Source organism: Salvia hispanica, chromosome 6 (genome assembly GCF_029641045.1).
Source record: "Salvia hispanica isolate PSC_SH4W2 chromosome 6, Shi_PSC_v1, whole genome shotgun sequence".
Lineage (NCBI taxonomy): Eukaryota > Viridiplantae > Streptophyta > Magnoliopsida > Lamiales > Lamiaceae > Salvia > Salvia hispanica.
Genome location: NC_142697.1, coordinates 41043334 through 41063774, shown reverse-complemented (window position 1 = coordinate 41063774; position 20441 = coordinate 41043334). Strand labels below are relative to the sequence as shown.

The 20441-nt window shown below is 35.8% G+C and overlaps 1 protein-coding gene across 1 annotated transcript; it reads left to right on the top strand.

Annotated features, from left to right (window-relative positions):
* The first annotated feature begins 3457 nt into the window (after positions 1-3457).
* On the top strand, positions 3458-19275 carry LOC125207106 (uncharacterized). Its single transcript, XM_048106322.2, has 31 exons — positions 3458-3616; positions 3690-3812; positions 4538-4695; positions 5009-5053; positions 5435-5513; positions 5601-5674; positions 6050-6156; positions 6387-6569; positions 7006-7209; positions 7287-7503; positions 7593-7667; positions 7761-8098; positions 9160-9352; positions 9455-9698; positions 9782-10118; positions 10214-10394; positions 10488-10625; positions 10735-10999; positions 11125-11562; positions 12175-12629; positions 12960-13096; positions 13178-13359; positions 13452-13811; positions 14075-14200; positions 14297-14362; positions 14452-16199; positions 16282-16561; positions 17366-17599; positions 17967-18458; positions 18533-18695; positions 18916-19275. Exons 1-31 carry the CDS (start codon positions 3566-3568, stop codon positions 19170-19172), a joined length of 7950 nt encoding a protein of 2649 aa, XP_047962279.1. The 5' UTR covers positions 3458-3565; the 3' UTR covers positions 19173-19275.
* The last annotated feature ends 1166 nt before the right edge of the window (positions 19276-20441 follow it).

Sequence of the window (20441 nt, the reverse complement as noted above, 5' to 3'; positions counted from 1 at the left end):
AATTGAAATAAGTAATTCCAAAACCAATCTCATTTTTAGTTTTAGGAAAAAAATACTACTAGTATTTATCTTTAAGTTTACATTGAACTCAAATCCAAAGTTTTTTTAAATTTTGTGAGTAAAAAATGCCTAATATAGAGAATATTATTTTAAGTTTAAAGTTAGTGTAAATGATTGGAATAAAATTATATTTAATGTGACATTTGCACTAAATTGTTGGGAGATGCTCTAGTGGGAAATAGAAGCACAATGCCTAACTTGAATGATTGAGCGCATGTGGGCTTCATTGTGAAGGAGTAAGCAGTTTTTATCTCACTTCAGGTTTTTGTACTGAATTTTGGATTTTTGCGGTTTATACTTAATTTACTTGGTTTTGTAACTTTTATGTGTTGGAATCTATGCTCGGTCAATGGACTTTGACCAATTATAATTTCAACGAGATATTTAATTTCGTGAAATTAAATAATATAGCGTCGATCTACGTTCGGAGTAGATGACCGTGGTATATTCATTTTCTCAAATTCGATTCCCGGTGAGTGAGAAATAATGGATTAAAGTTGTGCAAAATTGCAAAATTAATGAGCTATGAGAGAAGCTTAGAGAATAATTAAGAGAGTTAATTATCTCACATTGGAAGTTATAACCTTATAGTGGAATAATTATAGTGGAATAATTAAGAGAGTTAATTAAGAAGGATTATTACGTGGAATAATTATAGTGGATTAAGATGGGCTGTATAGCCCACACGCGCGCGCCGCCGCCGCCGTGAGCCTCGAACACGGGCTTGGCCCGAGCCCGTGCTCGTGTCCTTGTCCTTGGATCTTGACAATTGGTCTTTGGGTGGTTTTTGGGCCTGGTCGTGGGCCTAGTTGCGGGGCTTGGCCCAAGTCTAGTGGGTCTAGTTCTTTTTAGACCACCACCGTTTCCACGTCAGCGAACCAAGCGAGATACCACCTTGTCAGTATGACGCGGTAAGCCAACGTGGCTGACTCGTGATAGTCCACGTCGTGAACGAATCTAGAAGCTTCTAGACTCAGACTCTCAACTATGTAACGTTTTGTAACGCTTCGTAACCGACGACCGTTACGGTCTAGCATTGATGATAGCCATTATGGCCGTTGACCCCCTGCAATGGACCGAGCCTATAAATAGGCTAGCCATTCCATTCATTCTACACACATCAAACACTAGAAAGCATTCTGCATCATAAGCTCTCTCTCTCTGCATTGTTCTTCTGTCGAAGCTCTGCCCTCTCCTCCATCCAGTTCGCCGGAGCTCTGTTGATTGCGGTACTACTTCATCAGAGACGCTAGCCGTTTTATCTTTGGGGACGAAACGCCAATCCGAAGAGCACTACCGGAGCGTATCTCGTCTTGCGGAAAGAGGCCTCCTCGACTCGGCTATTTCCTGTTCTACAGTTTGTAGTTTCGATTTCCATTTATATTTTTCGTTTCAGTTCTTTTCTGTATTCCTTCTTGGGTTGTATTACGCCCGATTATCTCTTGTAACTCCACAAAACCAACATTATGTTGGCACCCAAATTAGAGTATTAATAAAATAAAAAACAAAGTAACATAAAACAAATAGTTTTGTCCTAACATACGAGAGCTCGTGTTAATTGATAAACTTAGCGTTTTAGGTCTCTATTTTAGTTGAAGTGATTAATTTCTTTTTATTATTGTTTTGGATGAATAATGATAAATAGTTAAAGTATAAATAAATTGAAGTAAGAAAGAGAGTAATGTATAAGAGGACTGCATCTATATTATTTTCAATCTTACTTTATTTTCTCTTTAATTTAATTATTTATTATCATTTTCTAAAACACGTGCTGAAAATCAATCAATTACTTGCGCTATGACGGAGGGGTGTATTACTCACAAAATTAAATTATTAAACTTGTAATAAAAATTTCTTATTGTCTTTAGGTTAAAAGCGGATTGTAAATTTATTATATACAAGTAATTATATTCGTGCAACATGTTCAAAATATACTTTTCAATATATCAACCATAACAATATCCCACTTATACTCAAATCATACTTTTGAGTATATCCATTGCCAAAACTCTCCGACTTATACTCTAAGCATGTTTTAGAGTTTGGACCATGTGACATCCCTAACCCAGAATTCTATCATTTGCATATTTATTTATTTCATAAAGTAAATATATGGGTTGAATTTTCATGAAACTAACCGGATTACATTATCGAATTCGAACTATAATGAGAAAGACCTTAAGTTGATGTGAAAATTACGTGGAAATTCTATGAACAAACAAACATTTCCAACAAAAAAAATTGAATTTTCCAAGTGGACAAGAGAATTATCATATTGTGTGAGATTCTCCAAGTGAGATTTAGAGATTTCAGGTATTTTACATCAACTTTGGACCTACCGCAAGCCTGGAACTGGAAGTGCAACTTAATCCATTATTACGATTTCATTGGAATTGAGGATATTTTTTTCTTCATATTTTTCAAAGTTGGATCATATTTAAAATTGTGGTTATTTATTATTTTATAATTTTAAAGTGTGTGCCTTTTCTGTACCAAAGACCCTTGGATAATTCTTTTCTATTAGAGAAGGACTCAATAAGGATGTAAATGAAAAGGTAAAGTGATAGAGCAATCGAATTTATTTATTTTTTATGAGAAATAATTCTTTTTTTAAGGGGAGATATTTGAGAAAGTATTATACATTCTTGCATTTTGAAGAAATATCTTTACCTCTCTATTAATGGAGAGTTAAAATTTTATAACTACCATATTTGTCTTCTTTTCTTGAAAAACCATTTTTCAATAGAGAAAGTATTATACACTTTATTTTTTTTTGTATTTTGTATTATTATTTTATTTTTTCAAAAATGATTCACGTTTTTATATATTTTTGTTTTGGAATTTGTTATTATTCGTTAGAAGGCTATATCTCATTTTTTAAGAAAATAAATAAATAATGTACTCTATTATTTATTTTTCTTGATAGAGATGTTTTTAGGGTCAACAAAATCTATTGATATTTGAAGAAGTGGGTCTCGGATTGGGCTTAGGCCTTAGGAAGAATGCTGTCTACGAAAAGCCCATGTACGTTGTGTCGAAGCAGTTAGTGCTGTGTTGGTTTTTTCATCTACAAATCGGCGATTTAAGTAAAGTCTCTAAATAAATGCACGGGTAGAAAGTTTAAACGAATCGTATTATGGTTTTTAAGTTTTATGTTTCTGTACTCGTTGTGTGATTACATCAATGGTGTTGTGTTGTAATATTAGATCAAAAAAACGGTGGGATATTTTTGGATAAATCTCCCAAAAAATGGGACAAAATCCACGGTTTACCTAATTTATTTATTTCATAAAAAAACGATAAAAAGTTAAAAACTACTGTACTCCGTAATAATATAATGGGCTAATCAAAGTCAATAGAATAGAAGCCCATCATATTAGAGGAATTTGGATGGACTATATATTCACGCAATCTTTCTCGTAAACATATCCGCTGCCGCCCCTCATCTTCATCTTCCCGCCGTCGGACCCTTCTAAATCCGGCAAAAATTATCGGCTTAAAAAGCATGTCGACTTCGATTAAGTCTCTAAAAAAATGCACCGGCCGCCGCTTCATCGTAAGTTTAAACGAATCGCTTCTGTCTGTGTGTTTATGTTTTTTTTTTCTTACATCCTGATACCATTCTACAGTTCAAGACGTTTTCACAAAGGGTTGAGGAAATTGACATAGATGTGTACCGAAGTCTAGACCCATTGAAAGCTGAACCCTCGGAAGGCTCCTCTTTTTTCCGGGATTGTCTTATTGAATACAGAGTACTCAGCTTTATCTCTTCATTTGTTTTTTACTTTTAGTTTAGTGATGACCCTTTCGATTGAAAACTAGCTTTTGAAACCTGAAATTTGGCATGGATCAAATTTACTTGTCCTATTTAAGGCTAATTTCTGCCCAACCTCTTACAACATTTGCAAATCTATCCTAACCTTATAAAAATTTCAACTTTATGTCTAATCTTTCAAACTTTTTATATTTCCTGTGTATGTAGTCTTTCAAAATTGTAAAAGGCTGCTATAGAAACTGGACTATAATTAACCCTGCTTGTTTTTTTAATGGATGTGAATCTGATTGCACTGTCTAGTGTCTGCCATTAGCAAAATGTGATCGTTAAGCTACAACTAATTCTTCCTTCATTTAGTGTCCAGACTGCATTCTTTTTCCTTCCACATCCTTCAAATTGTTTGCTACCATATAACCACTTTGTTGTTCGCATGAAATATATCATCTCCACTTCTATGCATGATCTCTTTCTTGCCTGTTTTTGTTTTCCATTTAGTGCTAAACTCTAAACCCTAAACCGTATTAGATATAAGCACTTCTCTCTTCTTTTAGAGTCCAGACTGCAGTCCTTCTGGAAATTTTTTTCCTGCCACATCCTTCAAATTCAAATTGTACCAGTTGATATTAGTTTTTTCTTTATAAGCATGCAGTATGGACTTAGTGTTTGATGTCCTTATTCAGTAACCTTTTTTATGACACACAGGAGCTTAACACTGCTAGGGATTTTATATCATTTTATGAGGAGTTTTTTCCTCTGGTACAGACACTTCCCCAAATTATCTTGCACAAAAAACGGATTATGAAAAGCCTTCTGTCTCGATTAAATATGAAAGGGAGACTTTCACTTGAGCCAATACTAAGGTACACTTATTTATCGGAGCTATTGCATGAACTAAACATAGTACTCGAGGAGGGGAAATAAGGTTTCATTCTTTCTTATAGTCAACTGAGCATGATTTGCCTCTCAGTCCATACTGCTATTTTTTAATGCTTATGTTAATTGTAGTAATTAGTCCGAGTTCTTGTGCTTGAACCTTGAAGTATGTAACTTGATCATATTCACGCCTTCATAGTATGGTGTAGCTTTACTTTTGATGGTTTCGGTCCTCCTTACATTTTAGTTATTTACAACAACCTTACATTTTTTTGGTGGCACTTGTTTTGTGTGTGCTAGGCTGATTTCTGCTTTATCTAGAGATCTCTTGGACGATTTTACAGAGTAAGTTCTCTTTCACTTTTATTTTCTGCTTCTCAATCTTTTAAAATCAATTCATCTCATTGTAATGTGCTCTAGATGAGATTACTTTTAAATAGTTTAGTCATGCTTAAACATGCTTTTGTACTGTCAACAAAACATGCTTTGCACCATGATTAGTACCCCAAGATATAAGTTTTTGATGAGGAAAATCATATGTTGAATAATATTTATTGGAAACTCTAGAGAGCATGAGTTGGGGTGTGTGTGGTGGCTGGGAAACAACTCATGTTCCTGGTCTGCCTATGTCTACCCCAACTGCATGTTCAGTTTTTTACTTTGTTTGCCTCCATTTACACTGTTTTTCAATATGTTCACATTAATTATATCTTATCTTCTCTGCAGATTTCTTTCAAAAATTATTGATTCTTTGAAAGTGCTTCTTAAAAGTGGTGCTGATAAGGATCCAGAACTAATTGAGCAGGTCCAAGAGTGCTTTCATGTATCTTTGGTTCTTCATTTATTTTCCTTATTCTGGAAATATTGTATGAAATTGCTGTTGTTGATGCAGATATTCACATCATGGTCATACATAATAATGTACCTGGAGAAGTATCTTATAAAAGATGTTGGTGATATTCTAAGGTAGCATTGTTTGTATTGGTGGTTTTAAAAGTTGATAGTATTATTTAATTGCTCATTCAACTCTGAAGTCTTTGTCTAAAACATGACATAATGATGGTGTTAAATTTGATTTTATTTAATTAATCATTCAGCTCTGAATTGACTTAAGATATACTAATTTAATATATGAGAACCAAATAGGAGTCTGTTGTATCCATGGATGTCTATGTTTATGGGTTGCCTATGGATGTCATAAGGATGATATTATTTTTTGGGACTATTTTCATCAAATAGGAGTCTGTTGTATCCATAAATGGTTATTGTTGGTTTTCATATATGCTTAACATTTTCATTTCTTGTCTTATTTTTTCATCTTCCTATTGTTCTCTTCTGCAGTGTCATGATAAATTTAAGATACTACCCTAAGGATTATGTTCGTGAATTTATGGCTGAGTCAGTGTCATATTTGCTTAGGAAAGCGTCAATTGAGCAACTAAAGAGAGGTATGATTTTTTTTTTCAAAGGGTATTTTGTTATTTTAACATATCTGTGAAGAATACCTCCAACTATTGATTAGCTCCTATGTGATATCCATGCTAGTGCATTCATTTATGTCTTGATGATTATCATTCCCTTTAAAATATAAGGTTGGCCAACTTTGTGTGCTTTTTAGTAATTCTATGTATTGGCTCTTCTCATATTCTTTTGGATTTTTTTTATAAATGTTGGGCAGGTGTTCAGAAACTTATGGCTGAAGTTGTTGAGGAACCATCGGTAGTGAGGAAATCTGGTGTTAGTGCTCTACTATCTCATGCTATGAGAATCATCTCGTCGAGATTGCACTCGAGGGCCGAGATATTGTTACCACTTCTGGTTGATGAATCTATCTTCGCTATCGATGGCCAAGACTTTAAAGGTTGTTTTTACTTGTATTGTATGCTCTTGTGCTTCTTGGTTTCAACTATTTGGTTGAGTGAGCTGTCATTTTGAATGAGTTCCTTGAAGTTGTTTAGCATTTAAAATTACAGAACATTATTATTAAATACTCATTAGAGACATAAAAATTTGGTCATGCGCCATCCGTTATAAATACAGTGGCATTTATCACGATGTTATGCTGTAAGACTTGGCATTGCACAGATATAAATGAAAACAAGTACACTGTATAACTCCATAATTCTGATTGTCAAACAATATAGATACACAGTTTAAGCTTTGAAGCTATGAGGTGTAGTTTGATCTCCCATGGTCTTGCCATTACATTATCTTATAACATCCTATAAACTTACCATTCCTTTTCCCCTTACTTTTTAATCCCTTCATTTATTCCTGAATATATTGCGGATATGCAGATTCAAGACCGGTTCTTGAAGTTCTTATTCTAACCTTCGAGAGACTTTGTGCGGAGCTAGATCCAGGCGAATTTTCTTTCATATGGAAATACTTGTCAGAAAAGATAATAGAATCTTTGACAAACGAGAACTCTATGCACCTGACTCGTCTTTTGGCCCTGCTTACTTCTATTTTGCAAAAGGGTCATCTTGGGAAAATCACAGGTGGGCCTCAAGTGGCTTATGTTATTTCTTATGTCCATTTACTGATTCTATTATAATTGAAGTTTTGTTCTGTGCAGATTTTGAACCCTTGGTCAAACTTGTCGACCAGCTTGTGGAAACTTTTGTTGTTTGTCCTCCTACAATGAAGAAAATGGACCTACACTCTGAAGTTATTGAAAAAGTCCTGAAACTAATGCTTTGTGTCATTGGTTGTCTCTCTGATTCTAAGAATATGCCTGCTTTGCTGCTGGTTTCTGTACAGTGGGAATCAGTGTTCAATATAAGAAGTCGAAGGTATTGCTTTCAAACTTATCTTTAAAATTCAACAATTTTATTCTTCGTTCTCTTCTCTTTGTGAGACTCACACGGATGTTTCCCTACAGTTTACTGACTTTCCTTGGGGATCTTCTCATGAAGGATCCCAGTATTTATCATGTCTTTGGAACTAATATAATGTGGTAATTTACCAGCTACCTGTTTTTCATTACTTTGATAGATGTATTAATCTTCATTCCTTTTGCATTGTTTATATGATTTTTATTTTATTGCAGTGCGTTCACTAATTTAATAGAAATATATGACGAAGAGGTCATGTATATACTGATGAAGTTCTGTGAGAAAGTGGAAGTGAACAACTGCTGCTTTTGGGATGGGAAATCCAAGGAGAAGTTCTCAAGAATTTTTGTGTTTTTTGAAGAGACTCTTCATTACTGGATCGGAGAAATCAGTAATTCTGTGGAAGGAAAATTATTTCCTGCCCAACGGAATAAGTTGGCTGTCTTATGGGCTGTTATTGGCTGCTATTCTCATTTTGCAGATGTCCAAGAAAATTCATCTGTACTAATGGAGTTGATAAGTGCAATTGACAAACTTCTAATGGTGGAATCTAGTAAGTCATTATCTGATGCTTAATAATGTTATTCATGTTGGCATTTTATAGTCCTTAAAATGCAGGAATTTATGTTCAAAGAGTTTTGTATTGTTTTGTGGAGTGATCTCTTTAGGTCTAAAATTATTACTCTTTTTTTGTACAAGAGTTTTGTATTCTACATCACAATCCTGTAGGGGTGTCCAACTGGATATCAGGTATTACCTGACCCAATCCAAAAATCATCGGGGGTATTTGAAACCTGATACCCGCAATTTCGGGCATCGGGTATTAACTTCTTTGGATTTTGGGTTACCCGATTACCCGATTGATACCCCAAACCCAATTAAATTAACAATACTTAATTCAATTTAGTGCATTTGACAATCCCTTACAGTGTACACTCAGTAGTCCTAACCTTTTCACACATCTTCTGTCCCTTTACTGTTTTCATGATTATTTGCTTGGATGACTTTGCCTCCGCGTCAGAACTAGGATTTTGATTTCAAGACCTGCCATTGTTTTGGAATACGAGAGAGAGAGAGAGAGAGAGAGAGAGAGAGAGAGAGAAAAGAGGAAATAAGGGAGAGAATAGGAAGCTCCAAGCAACTGCATTCTCGGCTTGCCAATTTGGATGTTCAGTTTAAAAAATGAAAATAGCTATACTATCAATTATCAATATAAAGAAGAAAATATCAGTCATGTTTTTAGCTATAAAATAGCCGCCCTCTTTCAAGGAGTTTATAATTTTTTTCGTAATTTAATTGTGCTTTGAATTCAAATCATCATTTATATGAAAATTTTTGTTCCTTAAAGTTGTAGTGGTAGTTGTAAAATTTTATGGGTAATTTGGATACCCGAATTAAGTTTCGGATCGGATGTCGGGTATAAAATTTAGGGAAATTTCGGGATTGGATACCCGATTTTTTGGATCTGGTACCCTCGGATACCCAATTCGATGACCCTACCCTTGAGTACACCGTAGGCTGTTTGTCAATTCGTTTCTAGAAAGTTCTTCTATTGATCAGTTTTTTTGTATATGATTTTTTGTATTCATACATACAAATGTGATATTTTTGTAGAGGCAGGCTTTCAGCAAGATACTTGGTATTGCTTACTCGGGGCTGCCTTGCGTTCTTATAACAAGTTGGTGTCTAGGAGGGGTATTGATCCTGAAGAGTCTGCAATGTTAAAGTTCCTGGATCTTGCAAAAAGATATAAGCTGTCACCTCACGTCTTATCTGCTGTGGCAGATATATTGGATTCAGTCTTCTGGTAAGCTATTATTTACCTCATATTTTTTTTGTCTATGTTTTCCTAAATATATAACACCTTTGCCCTAGTCCTTGACAATGGCACTGTATTTTGGTCTTTCAGTGCATCACCTAGGAAATGTCAATTTCGTCTTTCGGAGTCTATAGCTGGAGAGTCCTTGGATGCTCTACGCATATTCTCTGAAAATCTGAGCCATGAGTGCAGAGAGATCCGCCTTTCAACCCTGCGCATACTGTGCCATTATGAATCCGTGCATGATAAAGATTCAGCTAAGAATCATACTGTTGAAAATAATTCAGAAATTGATGATGTTGAGACGAATCTAGAGTATTGCTGCCATAACAATGTAATATTTTTTTTACATAGTTTTATGCCTTACCTGCAGTATCATGTGTCAGATGTGATATTAATAGTTTTTTTGAAACCTAGGTTCTCAACCTACTCAGATCTGTTGAAGAGACCGCTCTTTCAGTCGCAACAAGCCGTAGAGTTATTCTCCTAATTTCTCAATTACAGACGAATCTGAGTGATCATAGAGTTGCCGATGAATATATCTTGGCCGCTTTAAATGGAATATTGGGCATACTTCATAACCGATTTAGCTGTTTCTGGGATCCAGCTTTAGAGTGCCTCACTGTCCTTGTTGGCCAATATTTTGGAATTGTGTGGGACAGATTTATTAATTATCTTGAACAGTGTCACTGTGATTTTCTAGCATCTCATTGTCAACATGACAGAGATTATAATGACTCTGTGGAGGAATCTGGTAAATGTTTTCTGGAAACATATTTTGTCCTCAATACCTGCTTTTACCTCTGTGCTTGCGTCACTATAAATCTGGACTTTGTGTTGACAATGTAGGTTTGGTTGGATGCTTCAACTCCGATATCGTTGTTGTATTTGACAGTACTCCCCGTGCAACAATCTTGTCCCTCTTAATTCAATCTTTACAGAAAGTTCCTGTAATAGCTGAATCTCACTCTCAACAAATAGTACCTTTGTTTCTTAAATATCTGGGTTACAATGGTGAAGAAGCCACCAGGTGCTTTTATGCTTAATATATTTCTGTTTCTTCTTGTTTGTGTGAAATTATCATAGTTGACCATGTGTACTTTGATGTTTTGAAAATTTGCAGTGTTGAATCATATACACTGGATCGTAAAGGGAAAGAATGGAAGGGAGTTCTTAAAGAGTGGTTAATTTTGTTCAGATTGATGCATAATCCTAGGTCTCTCTATCAAGGCCGATTTCTGAGAGATGTACTTATGCATAGGTTGGTTTGACAAGCTGCTGCAGTTGCTAAATTAGTACTATTATTTTGTTTTTCCTCACATTTCTTTTTATCTTCTGTGTTTGGCTTAAGCTTTATATTGGTACTGCAGGCTTCTTGACCAAAATGATGCTGATATACAGACAAAAGTTCTTGACTGCTTACTGAACTGGAAGGATGACTTTTTACTTGCATACAGTGAGAATCTGAAAAATCTTATCAATTTAAAAAATATGCGGGATGTGCTTGCTAGGTGGAGCTTATCCAGGATTTCGGTGGATTCTGTTGATGAGCGACATAGAGCTTATCTTGTGCCTATAGTCGTACGGATACTCATACCAAAAGTTAGAAATTTGAAGATGCTTACTACCCAGAAGGTATTGTATCTAGAACTTGGATGATGGATACTCATTTCTTGGCATACTCTCTTACTTTGTCAGATTTTAATTTTAAATTGTCTCTTATCTGATCTTATTCTAAATGAGGTGCCTTACCTTTTCAGAATGCAAAGGCATATCGAAAGGCAGTTTTGGGCTTTTTAGCTGAGCTTGATCTTGACGAGCTTCCTCTTTTCTTCTGGCTATTAGTTAAGCCCCTGCTGCCTGATGAAATGAGCAAAACTTGTTGGGCATCATTCAAAAGTCATCAATTTGAGGTTGATGAACCTGATATCCTGAATCTTTTAACATCAACTGCCATAGAAACCCTATCGTGGAAGAAGAAATTTGGTTTCCTGCATGTTGTTGAAGATATTTTGGCAGTTTTTGATGAATCTCGCATTAAGCCCTTCCTTAATATACTGATTAACTGTGTTGTCCTCATATCATTGAGCTGCTCATCAGTTCTTGGCTGTAAAACACGTGATAAATCTCCTGTAGAGGACTCGTCTAGCTTAGATTTGGGGGTGCATGACAATGACGCAGTGGAGGATAAGAACAAGGTAATACTCTGCCGTGGAAGTGGATAGATGAGCTTTTCTTGTTCATATTTCTCTTTTCTCAGATGGTAAAGATATGGACTGATCTGCCTGATGTCAGCATTTCTTTCCTATTTTCTTGTCGGCATATGCATTTTACATTAGGAATTACTTTATGTTGGTGAAAAATATAAAAGCTGTAGATAAAGTTTATCCATATTTTCTGCACAATGTATTAATGTGCCTGTATTTCTCGTATAAATTGGAAGCAACCCGGTCAACATGGTATTATAGTCATGATACACTAGATTCATTTACGACATAACAGGAATAATTTTATGCCACATTGCTGTGTGTAACTGGTAATGATGCTCGGATTCCTGTATCGTGTGTGTAGGTTAGACCTGTATGATTTCTGAAGTAACTTGGATGAAAAATTTCATTTTTTCATGGTTACGGGTTACCCCTTATTAAATACTTATAATTTTTTCTTGTGAATATCCAGTTATTTTCTGGACTATCCTTGAATCCAGCAAATAACTTTCATTGATGTCGTATACGAATATTTTATCCACCTGTTAGCTCAGTTGCTGTCAGTTGGAAACGAATTAATCTATATATTTTGCTCATTTGCAGGAGAGAATGCAAATCATGGTGTTGATGTCCTTGAGCCTTAAGGTCATATATACTGTTCTTAGTAAATATGATGATCATAATTTTGGAAGTGTGTTTTGGGACGTGTTCTTCTCATCAGTAAAACCTTTGGTTGCTAATTTTAAGAAGGAATGTCATGATAAGAAAAAGCCAAGTTCAATGTTCTATTGTTTTCTTGCAATGAGTAAAAGTTACAGACTTGTTCCACTACTATCTAAGGTGGAGAATCTGGTACCCAACATTTTCTCTATGCTTAGTGTTCCACTAGCTTCAGAACCCGTCTTGTCTTGTATCTTGAAGTTCACTAAGAACTTGTTGAAGCTTGATAAAGCCCTGGATGGTCCAGATGTCACAGTCAAAACAGTAATACTTCCTCATCTCGATAAGCTCATCAGTGGCTTGCATTGTATTTTCATCAAAGAAAATGCGACTGAGAGGTAATCCTTTCCCCATTTCTAAAACTCCATCAGTGGATAGTGGAAGCCCCTCACCCCCCCCCCCCCCCCCACACACACACCGCAACAAAAATATGTGTTGGTGTTCATTGAGATTGACTTGAGATTGGCCTCTCCCCTTGATGCTATGACATGCAAATTTTTTTTATCTCATGTGCTCCATATTTTATCTCATTGTGGAATTTGTTTCTGAATACAATTGGATTCTCACAACAGAGATCTGAGAGTGTCCAAATATATAGGGGAAATTTCTATGTATGTATGAATTTTCTGTTAATATTCTATATTCCCTTTTACCTCTTTTGTTTGTAGGCGGTTGCTCAAATTCCTGGAAAAAAGAGATATCACCATCTTTCGCTTGTTGTCAGTGTATGTGAAGGAACCATCAGATGCTAAATTATTTATTGATATATTGCTCCAATTTCTTACAAAGGAACGCCTCAATTCTGGTTAGCCTCTTCACCATTTTATTCTTCAAAGGAATGATTATTTTTGAATTATTTACCAACCAAATATTTTTGCACTTGCAGATACTTGTGTCCATGTGTTGGAAATCATTGGCAGAGTGGTGACGGTCCTGGACAGTGCAATAAGTAAAAAGATTTGGACTTCACTTTCCTCGCTTCTTATTTCAGCTGATATGGATGTTCGTATGCATACATGCAATGTCCTTAATGCTGTTGCTTCCAATGATGCTTCTTTGGTACCGTTGGTAATACAAGCCTCTTCATAACTCCTGTAAATAATATCTAGTCCTTATCAGGGAAGAAAAATAAAAATAAGCCTCTCCTATGTTGTGTGCAGGCAAAAATTCTTTGTAAGCTATGCAAAGCCGCTGCAGAAGTGATGAATGGTCTTGACCATGATGGCACTGTCCTCTCTCCTTATGAGGAGGTTAATGTGGAGTTCTTTTATACCATTGAGGAAAAGCATGCATTGTCAATCCTGGCTCTTGCAGTAAATGATATGTCATCCGAAGAAACGGTATTACGGCAAAGTGCATACCAGTTATTGCTTTCCTTCGTTGAATTTTCTGGCAAGATCCTAAATGGATCTCTAGAATCTAACCAAATGTGGTCTAGAGCTAGTATCCGGAAAATGATAAACAATTTTTTGTTGAAACACATGGGAAATGCAATGAACAAGGAAGGCACTCGTAAAAAGGTACTGATGTTTATTTTATTGACGTTTCTTTTACTAATATATTCCAGCCCTCAAGTGGTTCCACCGTTCCACTTTAGGATACTCTCCTGCCAATTGCATGTCTGAGATGTCCGTGTGGCTTAATTGTGTTATCTGGATTAGTATTTTCCACCCTCTTGAATAGATATCTTGTTTCATCAGCTCATCGCACCAGTCAGGTTGTTTGCATATAATTATTGGAAACGACTTTTTTTTTATATTTAAAATGTATTTGTTGGTTTTAGATATGGATTGAATTTCTTTCTGAGATGGTGCGGAAGCTTCCCAGGGAAGCAAAACTTTATTCGTATAGGGCCTTATGTTGTGATGATGTTGAACAAGATTTCTTCTATAACATAGTACACTTGCAGGTAACACATTTTCGTAATTCGTTGAAAAAAATATTTGTATTCAACTTAGAGCAATACTTATCATGTCCTTGCCTTCTGTCATTGCCCTTAATGTAGAAACACAGGAGAGCAAGAGCACTAGCTCGTTTTAGCAACTTTGTCAGTTCAGTCTATCTTTCTAAGGTAAGCTTCTCGAGCATCTTGACGATATGCTTAGTTGTGTAATTGTTTATTGTTATATCGCTAATCTTTTGAAGTTTACAAAATTCTAGGCCATCACCTACAAAGTGTTTGTCCCACTGCTCTTTAGCATGCTTTTTAATGCCCAAGATGGGAAGGATGAGAGTATAAGAAGTGCTTGTGTTAATGCCCTGGCATCAATATCTGGTTGCATGAATTGGGACCAGTACAACGCCTTGCTAGTCAGATGTTTCCGTTATATGGCACTGAAACCAGATAGGCAAAAAGTTTTGTTGCGACTTGTATGTGCTATCCTTGATCGCTTCCATTTTCAGGAGACAACTCTGATGAGAATCACTGTTCATGACGAACTACTACCTAGCATACAGGAGACTTTGCAACAAAATATTTTTCCCGAAGTTCAGGAGTTGTTGGCCTCTGCTTCTGACAGTATTAATGTTAACATCTGCCTGGTTGTACTAAAACTTCTAAAATTGCTCCCCACTGATATCATGTACTCTCAACTTCCAACTGTTGTTCACCGTATTTCAAACTTCCTAAAAAATCGACTCGAAAGTGTACGTGATGAGGCTAGGTCTGCGCTGTCAGCTTGCTTGAAGGAACTAGGATTGGAGTATTTGCAGTTTATTGTCAACGTCTTGAAGGGCATACTGAAGAGAGGCTATGAATTACACGTGCTAGGATACACACTCAATTTCTTGCTGTCTAAGTTCCTCGTGAGTCCCATCTGCGGAAAGTTGGATTACTGCTTGGATGATCTCCTTATTGTTGTGCAGAACGATATACTTGGGGGTGTTTCTGACGAGAAAGAGGTTGAAAAGATTGCTTCCAAAATGAAAGAGACTAGAAAGCAGAAATCTTATGAAACTCTGAAATTGATTGCCCAGAATGTCACTTTCAAAACCCATGCTTTGAAACTTCTTTCCCCTGTTACAGTTAATCTGCATAAGCAGTATGACCAAAAGCTCAAGATAAAATTGGAGACCATGTTAAGACACATATCTGCTGGTATTGAAAGTAATCCATCAGTGGAGCAGAAGGAACTGTTCATATTTGTGAATTGCCTCATTAAAGATGGCCTCGGAGATGAAGGTAATGTACAGGGATATGGTTCCATTTCCTGGGCGGTTTGTAGAGATGCTGAGAGTATACAACCAATTGAAAGTAACAGATTAGTGAATGTCGATCAGCAATTTTCTCATTTGATAACTGTATTTGCTCTTGATGTTCTGCATAACTACTTGAAGAAACTGAAGCCAAGCGCAGAGGATGGACAACTTTTATCAATGCTTGATCCTTTTGTAAGTTTATTGTGTCAATGTTTGAGCTCAAAGTATGAACACATTATAACAGCAGCAGTTAGGTGCTTTACTCTGATAGTGCGGTTGCCTTTATCATCCCTTCAGTGTCAAGCTGACAAGATAAAGAATTCTTTGTTGGTTATAGCTCAAGGATCTGTTAAAGTTAACAGTCAGTTGATAGAGTCCTGTATGAAGTTGTTGACAACCCTTCTGCGAAGTGAGAGAGTCACGTTTTCTACTGATCAGTTGCATATGCTGATCCAATTTCCATTGTTTGTTGATTTTGCGAAAAGGCCCTCATTTGTCGCCCTTTCACTGTTGAAGGCTATCATACACCGAAAGCTGGTAGTTAGCGAGATATATGTTCTTGTCCAGATTGTTGCAGAGATAATGGTAAAAACACAAGATAAGACCATTCGTAAAAAGTGTAGTAAAATCTTGATTCAGTTTTTACTCGGTTACCAACTTTCTCAGAAGCGCGTGCAAGAACATCTTGATTTCTTACTTGTAAATTTGAGGTGAAACTACTCAACTCCCAATACTTTAGTCTTTTTTCCCCCTAATATTTCTATTTAATCATAATTTCAATATTTCCTACAGTTATGAACATTCGAGTGGAAGGGAAGCTGTCCTTGAGATGCTCTATACCATTATTATAAAATTTCCGCAGAATGTTGTGGATGCCCAATCACAAACACTGTTTGTATATTTGGTCAAATCGTTGGCAAATGACGACGACAGAAATGTTAGAAAGATGTCTGCTGCTGCAATAAAGTGTCTCATTGGGCATGTTAGCTCGCATTCTCTTCACTCAGTACTCGAGTATAGCCTGTTTTTGTACCTTGGAGGAAAACAGAACCTATTGGGTGCTGCAGCACAGGTAAAATCAATGTAATAAGTTTTTTAGTTCTACTTTTTGTACCATTATTTATGATGTGGACCCCACATTTCACTATCACTCCTTCCACTACCTTTTTCCTCCCTCTCTCTTACGTTTTCTTATATCTCTTACTTTACCAATTGCATATTAAAACTCATGCCATTTACAAGCTTGTCTATTTTTTAGGGATGGAGGGAGTATTTTTACTACTGCATAATATTTGCTGGATAATCAATAGTTTTCCATTTTTCATTATCTTGTTATTAGTCTGGTTTTTGTGGGTGGGGAGCTTGGGATCAAGTGCCTAAACCTACCTACCTAGCAATCTTTGTTTGCGTTGGACAACAAGTTAGGTTTACTGGAGCAAGGTTTAGGTTTAAGTTAGATTGGAGTATTTTTTTCTTAGGTGGTAGTTGAGATGAACTCTTCTCAGTTCTTAATATTGTGTTGTGAATTGTGATGTTAAAAGCTGATGCACTTATGTTTTCATAGCCAGTTCTATCATATAGCTGACTTGTTATGTATAGTTTAGCTATTCTTGAACATGTGAATTGGTGCTTATGATATTTATACTGGATTAAAACTCTGTCAAACTTAATCATGAGGTTCATGAATATGATTTTAGAGATCTTTAACAGCGTAAAACATGCCATGTGAATTTGTACCAAATCTGATTTTAGTGTGATCTTTATCTTTCAAATGTTCATGGTTCTACTCTAACAGTGAAGTTTAATTGGACTCTAGACCTTGGCCATGTTTGCTACACTTGATTATCTCTAAATATAATTGGATTTTGCTTGACAGGTTTTGGGTTTATTAGTGGAAGTTATTGGAAAGAATTTTCAAGTACACCTCAATAAAGTACTTCCAACAATGAGAAATATTCTTCAGTCTGCACACGTTGCTTTAGCATCAACTCAACAAGACTTATCAGATGTTTTAGTAATTCCGTTCTGGAAGGAGGCATATTATTCGTTGGTTATGTTGCAGAAGATCCTAACTCAATTTCATAACTTGTTCCTTGATAAGGAGCTTGAGGTACAACTCACTATCCTATCTGTCATCGTACTTCAAATACTGTTCCTGTTTTATGAAAATGCTGAGAATCAGAGTAACTATTTACTTTTTCTGGGGAATGTTTTTACGGATATATTATGTTCTTCAATTGGGCTGAATTTCTATTCACTTTCCATACAGGTCTTACACAGCTAACTCTTGTACATCTAACTTAGCTGTTTGGTCTAATCCATCCGTACCTTATCGTCTCGTCTCTCTGTCTCATCTGTTTGTAGCTTTCAATGAATTTTAACTAAGAGTTGACATCGTTCTTATAGATCTTTAGTCTTTCTTATATGCTAAGTTCAATCACACAGATCTTTTAGCTTCTGATATTTGTCTTTTACAGGATTTCTGGGAAATCGTCTGTGAATTCCTCTTGCATCCTCATTTGTGGTTGCGAAACATAGCATGCCAGATTCTGTCTTCTTATTTCACTGCAGTGGCCAATAGAGAGAAGAGCAAAGTCAGAGCAGAAGCATTCTATATCATGAAACCGAGCACACTCTTCCATATAGCTGTTTCTTTCTGCTGTCAGCTGAGGGTGCCATCAAATGATAATGAAAATGGCAATGTTATCAAGCAAAACCTCGAGTTCTCAATTTCTGCACTTCATGATTTCTTGAAGAATAATGTTTCTAATTTCTGGTCGAGTCTTGATAGTGCCGAGCAAGAATGCTTCCTTAAAGCTTTTGATATTCTCGATCCAAGAAAAGGGAAGAGGATGCTTCAATCTTTTATTTCTGAGGGTGGTGTTCAACATGATGAAAACGAGCATCCATTTATTTCCTATTTTCTCCAGAGATTGGGGAAGCTTACCTTTCAGATGGAGGCCAATCAGGTTTGTTCATATGTACAGAATTTTTGAATGAGCGCTCTTGATGGCATAATTTATTTATTTATTTATTCCTGCAGATGAAAATTGTGTTCGAGTTTTACAAAGCAATATCACCAAAGCTACTCCATTTTTGGGAGAATTCTTCACCTGCAAGCTTTGATGATGGCCGTAGTTTTGCGTATCAACTGTTATTGCCGTTGTACAGAGTCTGCGAAGGTTTCACTGGACAAGTTATTTCTGGTAACTACTCTTTAGCTCTGTCCCACCCACATACAATATAGATTACAGTCTGAACCTAAAATAAGATGATCTGCAAGTGATACAAAGTGGGAACATAACTAACAAATAAACTCTTCATCAGATTTTGGGTTAAGTAGAATCAATTACTACTATTACTGTTGCTTACCTGTTTCGAGACCACCTTTTGTGCATCAAATTCTGATTTTCTCACTCTTGTCAGATGATCTGACACAACAAGCGCAAGAGGTCCGGGATGGCATTAGAGGCATCATCGGAGAGCATAAATTTGTTCAAGTTTACAGACAAATACGCAATAATATCAAGGAGAAGCGCGACAAAAGGAAACAAGCAGAGAAGGTGATGGCTGTTGTGAATCCGATGCGCAATGCCAAGAGGAAGCGCAAGATAGCTGACAAGCATCAAGCTCACAAGAAAAGGAAAATGATAACCATGAAAATGGGTAGATGGATGCATTGAGATGGCCACTTTCGGTTATTAGCTTAATTTAGTTTTTATTTTCTTACTTCGTGTTATGCTGTTTGCCAATACTTGTGTCATCAAGAATATGAGCTTTGTCATTTGTTTTGCTCGTCTCCACTTCTCTACTTGTTAGTTGATCATTACAAGGATTTTGTTTGCGATGCCAATTAATTAAACTAAGTTGACTATACTGGTTATCTCCATAATTAAGTGAAGCCAAAGGCCATTACTAATTATAATTCATTGACCTATTCATTAGTCTTTCAAGGTCTTCAACAATTCGAAACATGCACGACTAAATATTGGCTTCATGAAAAAACTTGCATCTGTATTGGTACGTATAGCCCGTGCCTAAATGTTGATTAACATTACTAGAATTTTGGTTGAATTCTATCTACTGGTTTTATTCAAGATGACTATATTCTTAAATGACACATGATTTTAAACAAGTTATTGAGTATATTATGAAAACAGAAAATATAATTAAATATTTTAATAAAGAGAGTATAATAAAGATGTTTTATTTTAAAGAGTAAAAAGAATATGTTTATTGATATTATCAAGTATGGACAAACTTGTACTCGTAATTATGTGAACATTCCACTCAGTTTAAAGTATTTTCTAAAATAAAAACATTATTCTTTCTAACTTTTACATTCCATGAGCGCAAAATTAACATTCACATTATCACAATTAAAACTTAATCAATCATGTTCATATACTCTATATAGATAAAATATGTAATTAGTGGTGCGGTGGTGCACTAGCCCGCAGGAGTCTTCGGTGTGATTCCAATTAGTTCAGCTGAATTCGGCTTCTCCATATACTCTGGAACTGACACCGCAGCGTATGAACTTTATACATATTAAAACACTGATACAGTGATACTAATGACACTTGTATTTGTTAGAAATAAAAAAACAATCACCCTTCTAACAGTATTTGGTCATCTTCAGCATTTCTAGCAAATCTGGTGATGCAAAACTCTTCCAGTAATATGTTGCTTGGCTTCATTCATATTTTTTACAGTATTTGTTATTTGTTCTTTGGTAGACAACACTTGATGAAATTATGGTATAAAATAGACATAAATATGGAGTAACATTTTAAAAGAAATTAAATTTCGAATAACTATCATCTTATATGATAATATAGAAAAAAGGATATGCATGTTGCATTCGTAGTGTGAAAGAGTAGCTTAATTCTTCTAACTGGAAGCTACTGAGACCTCTGACAATTGCTTGGAGTAGAGGAGACATGGTATGA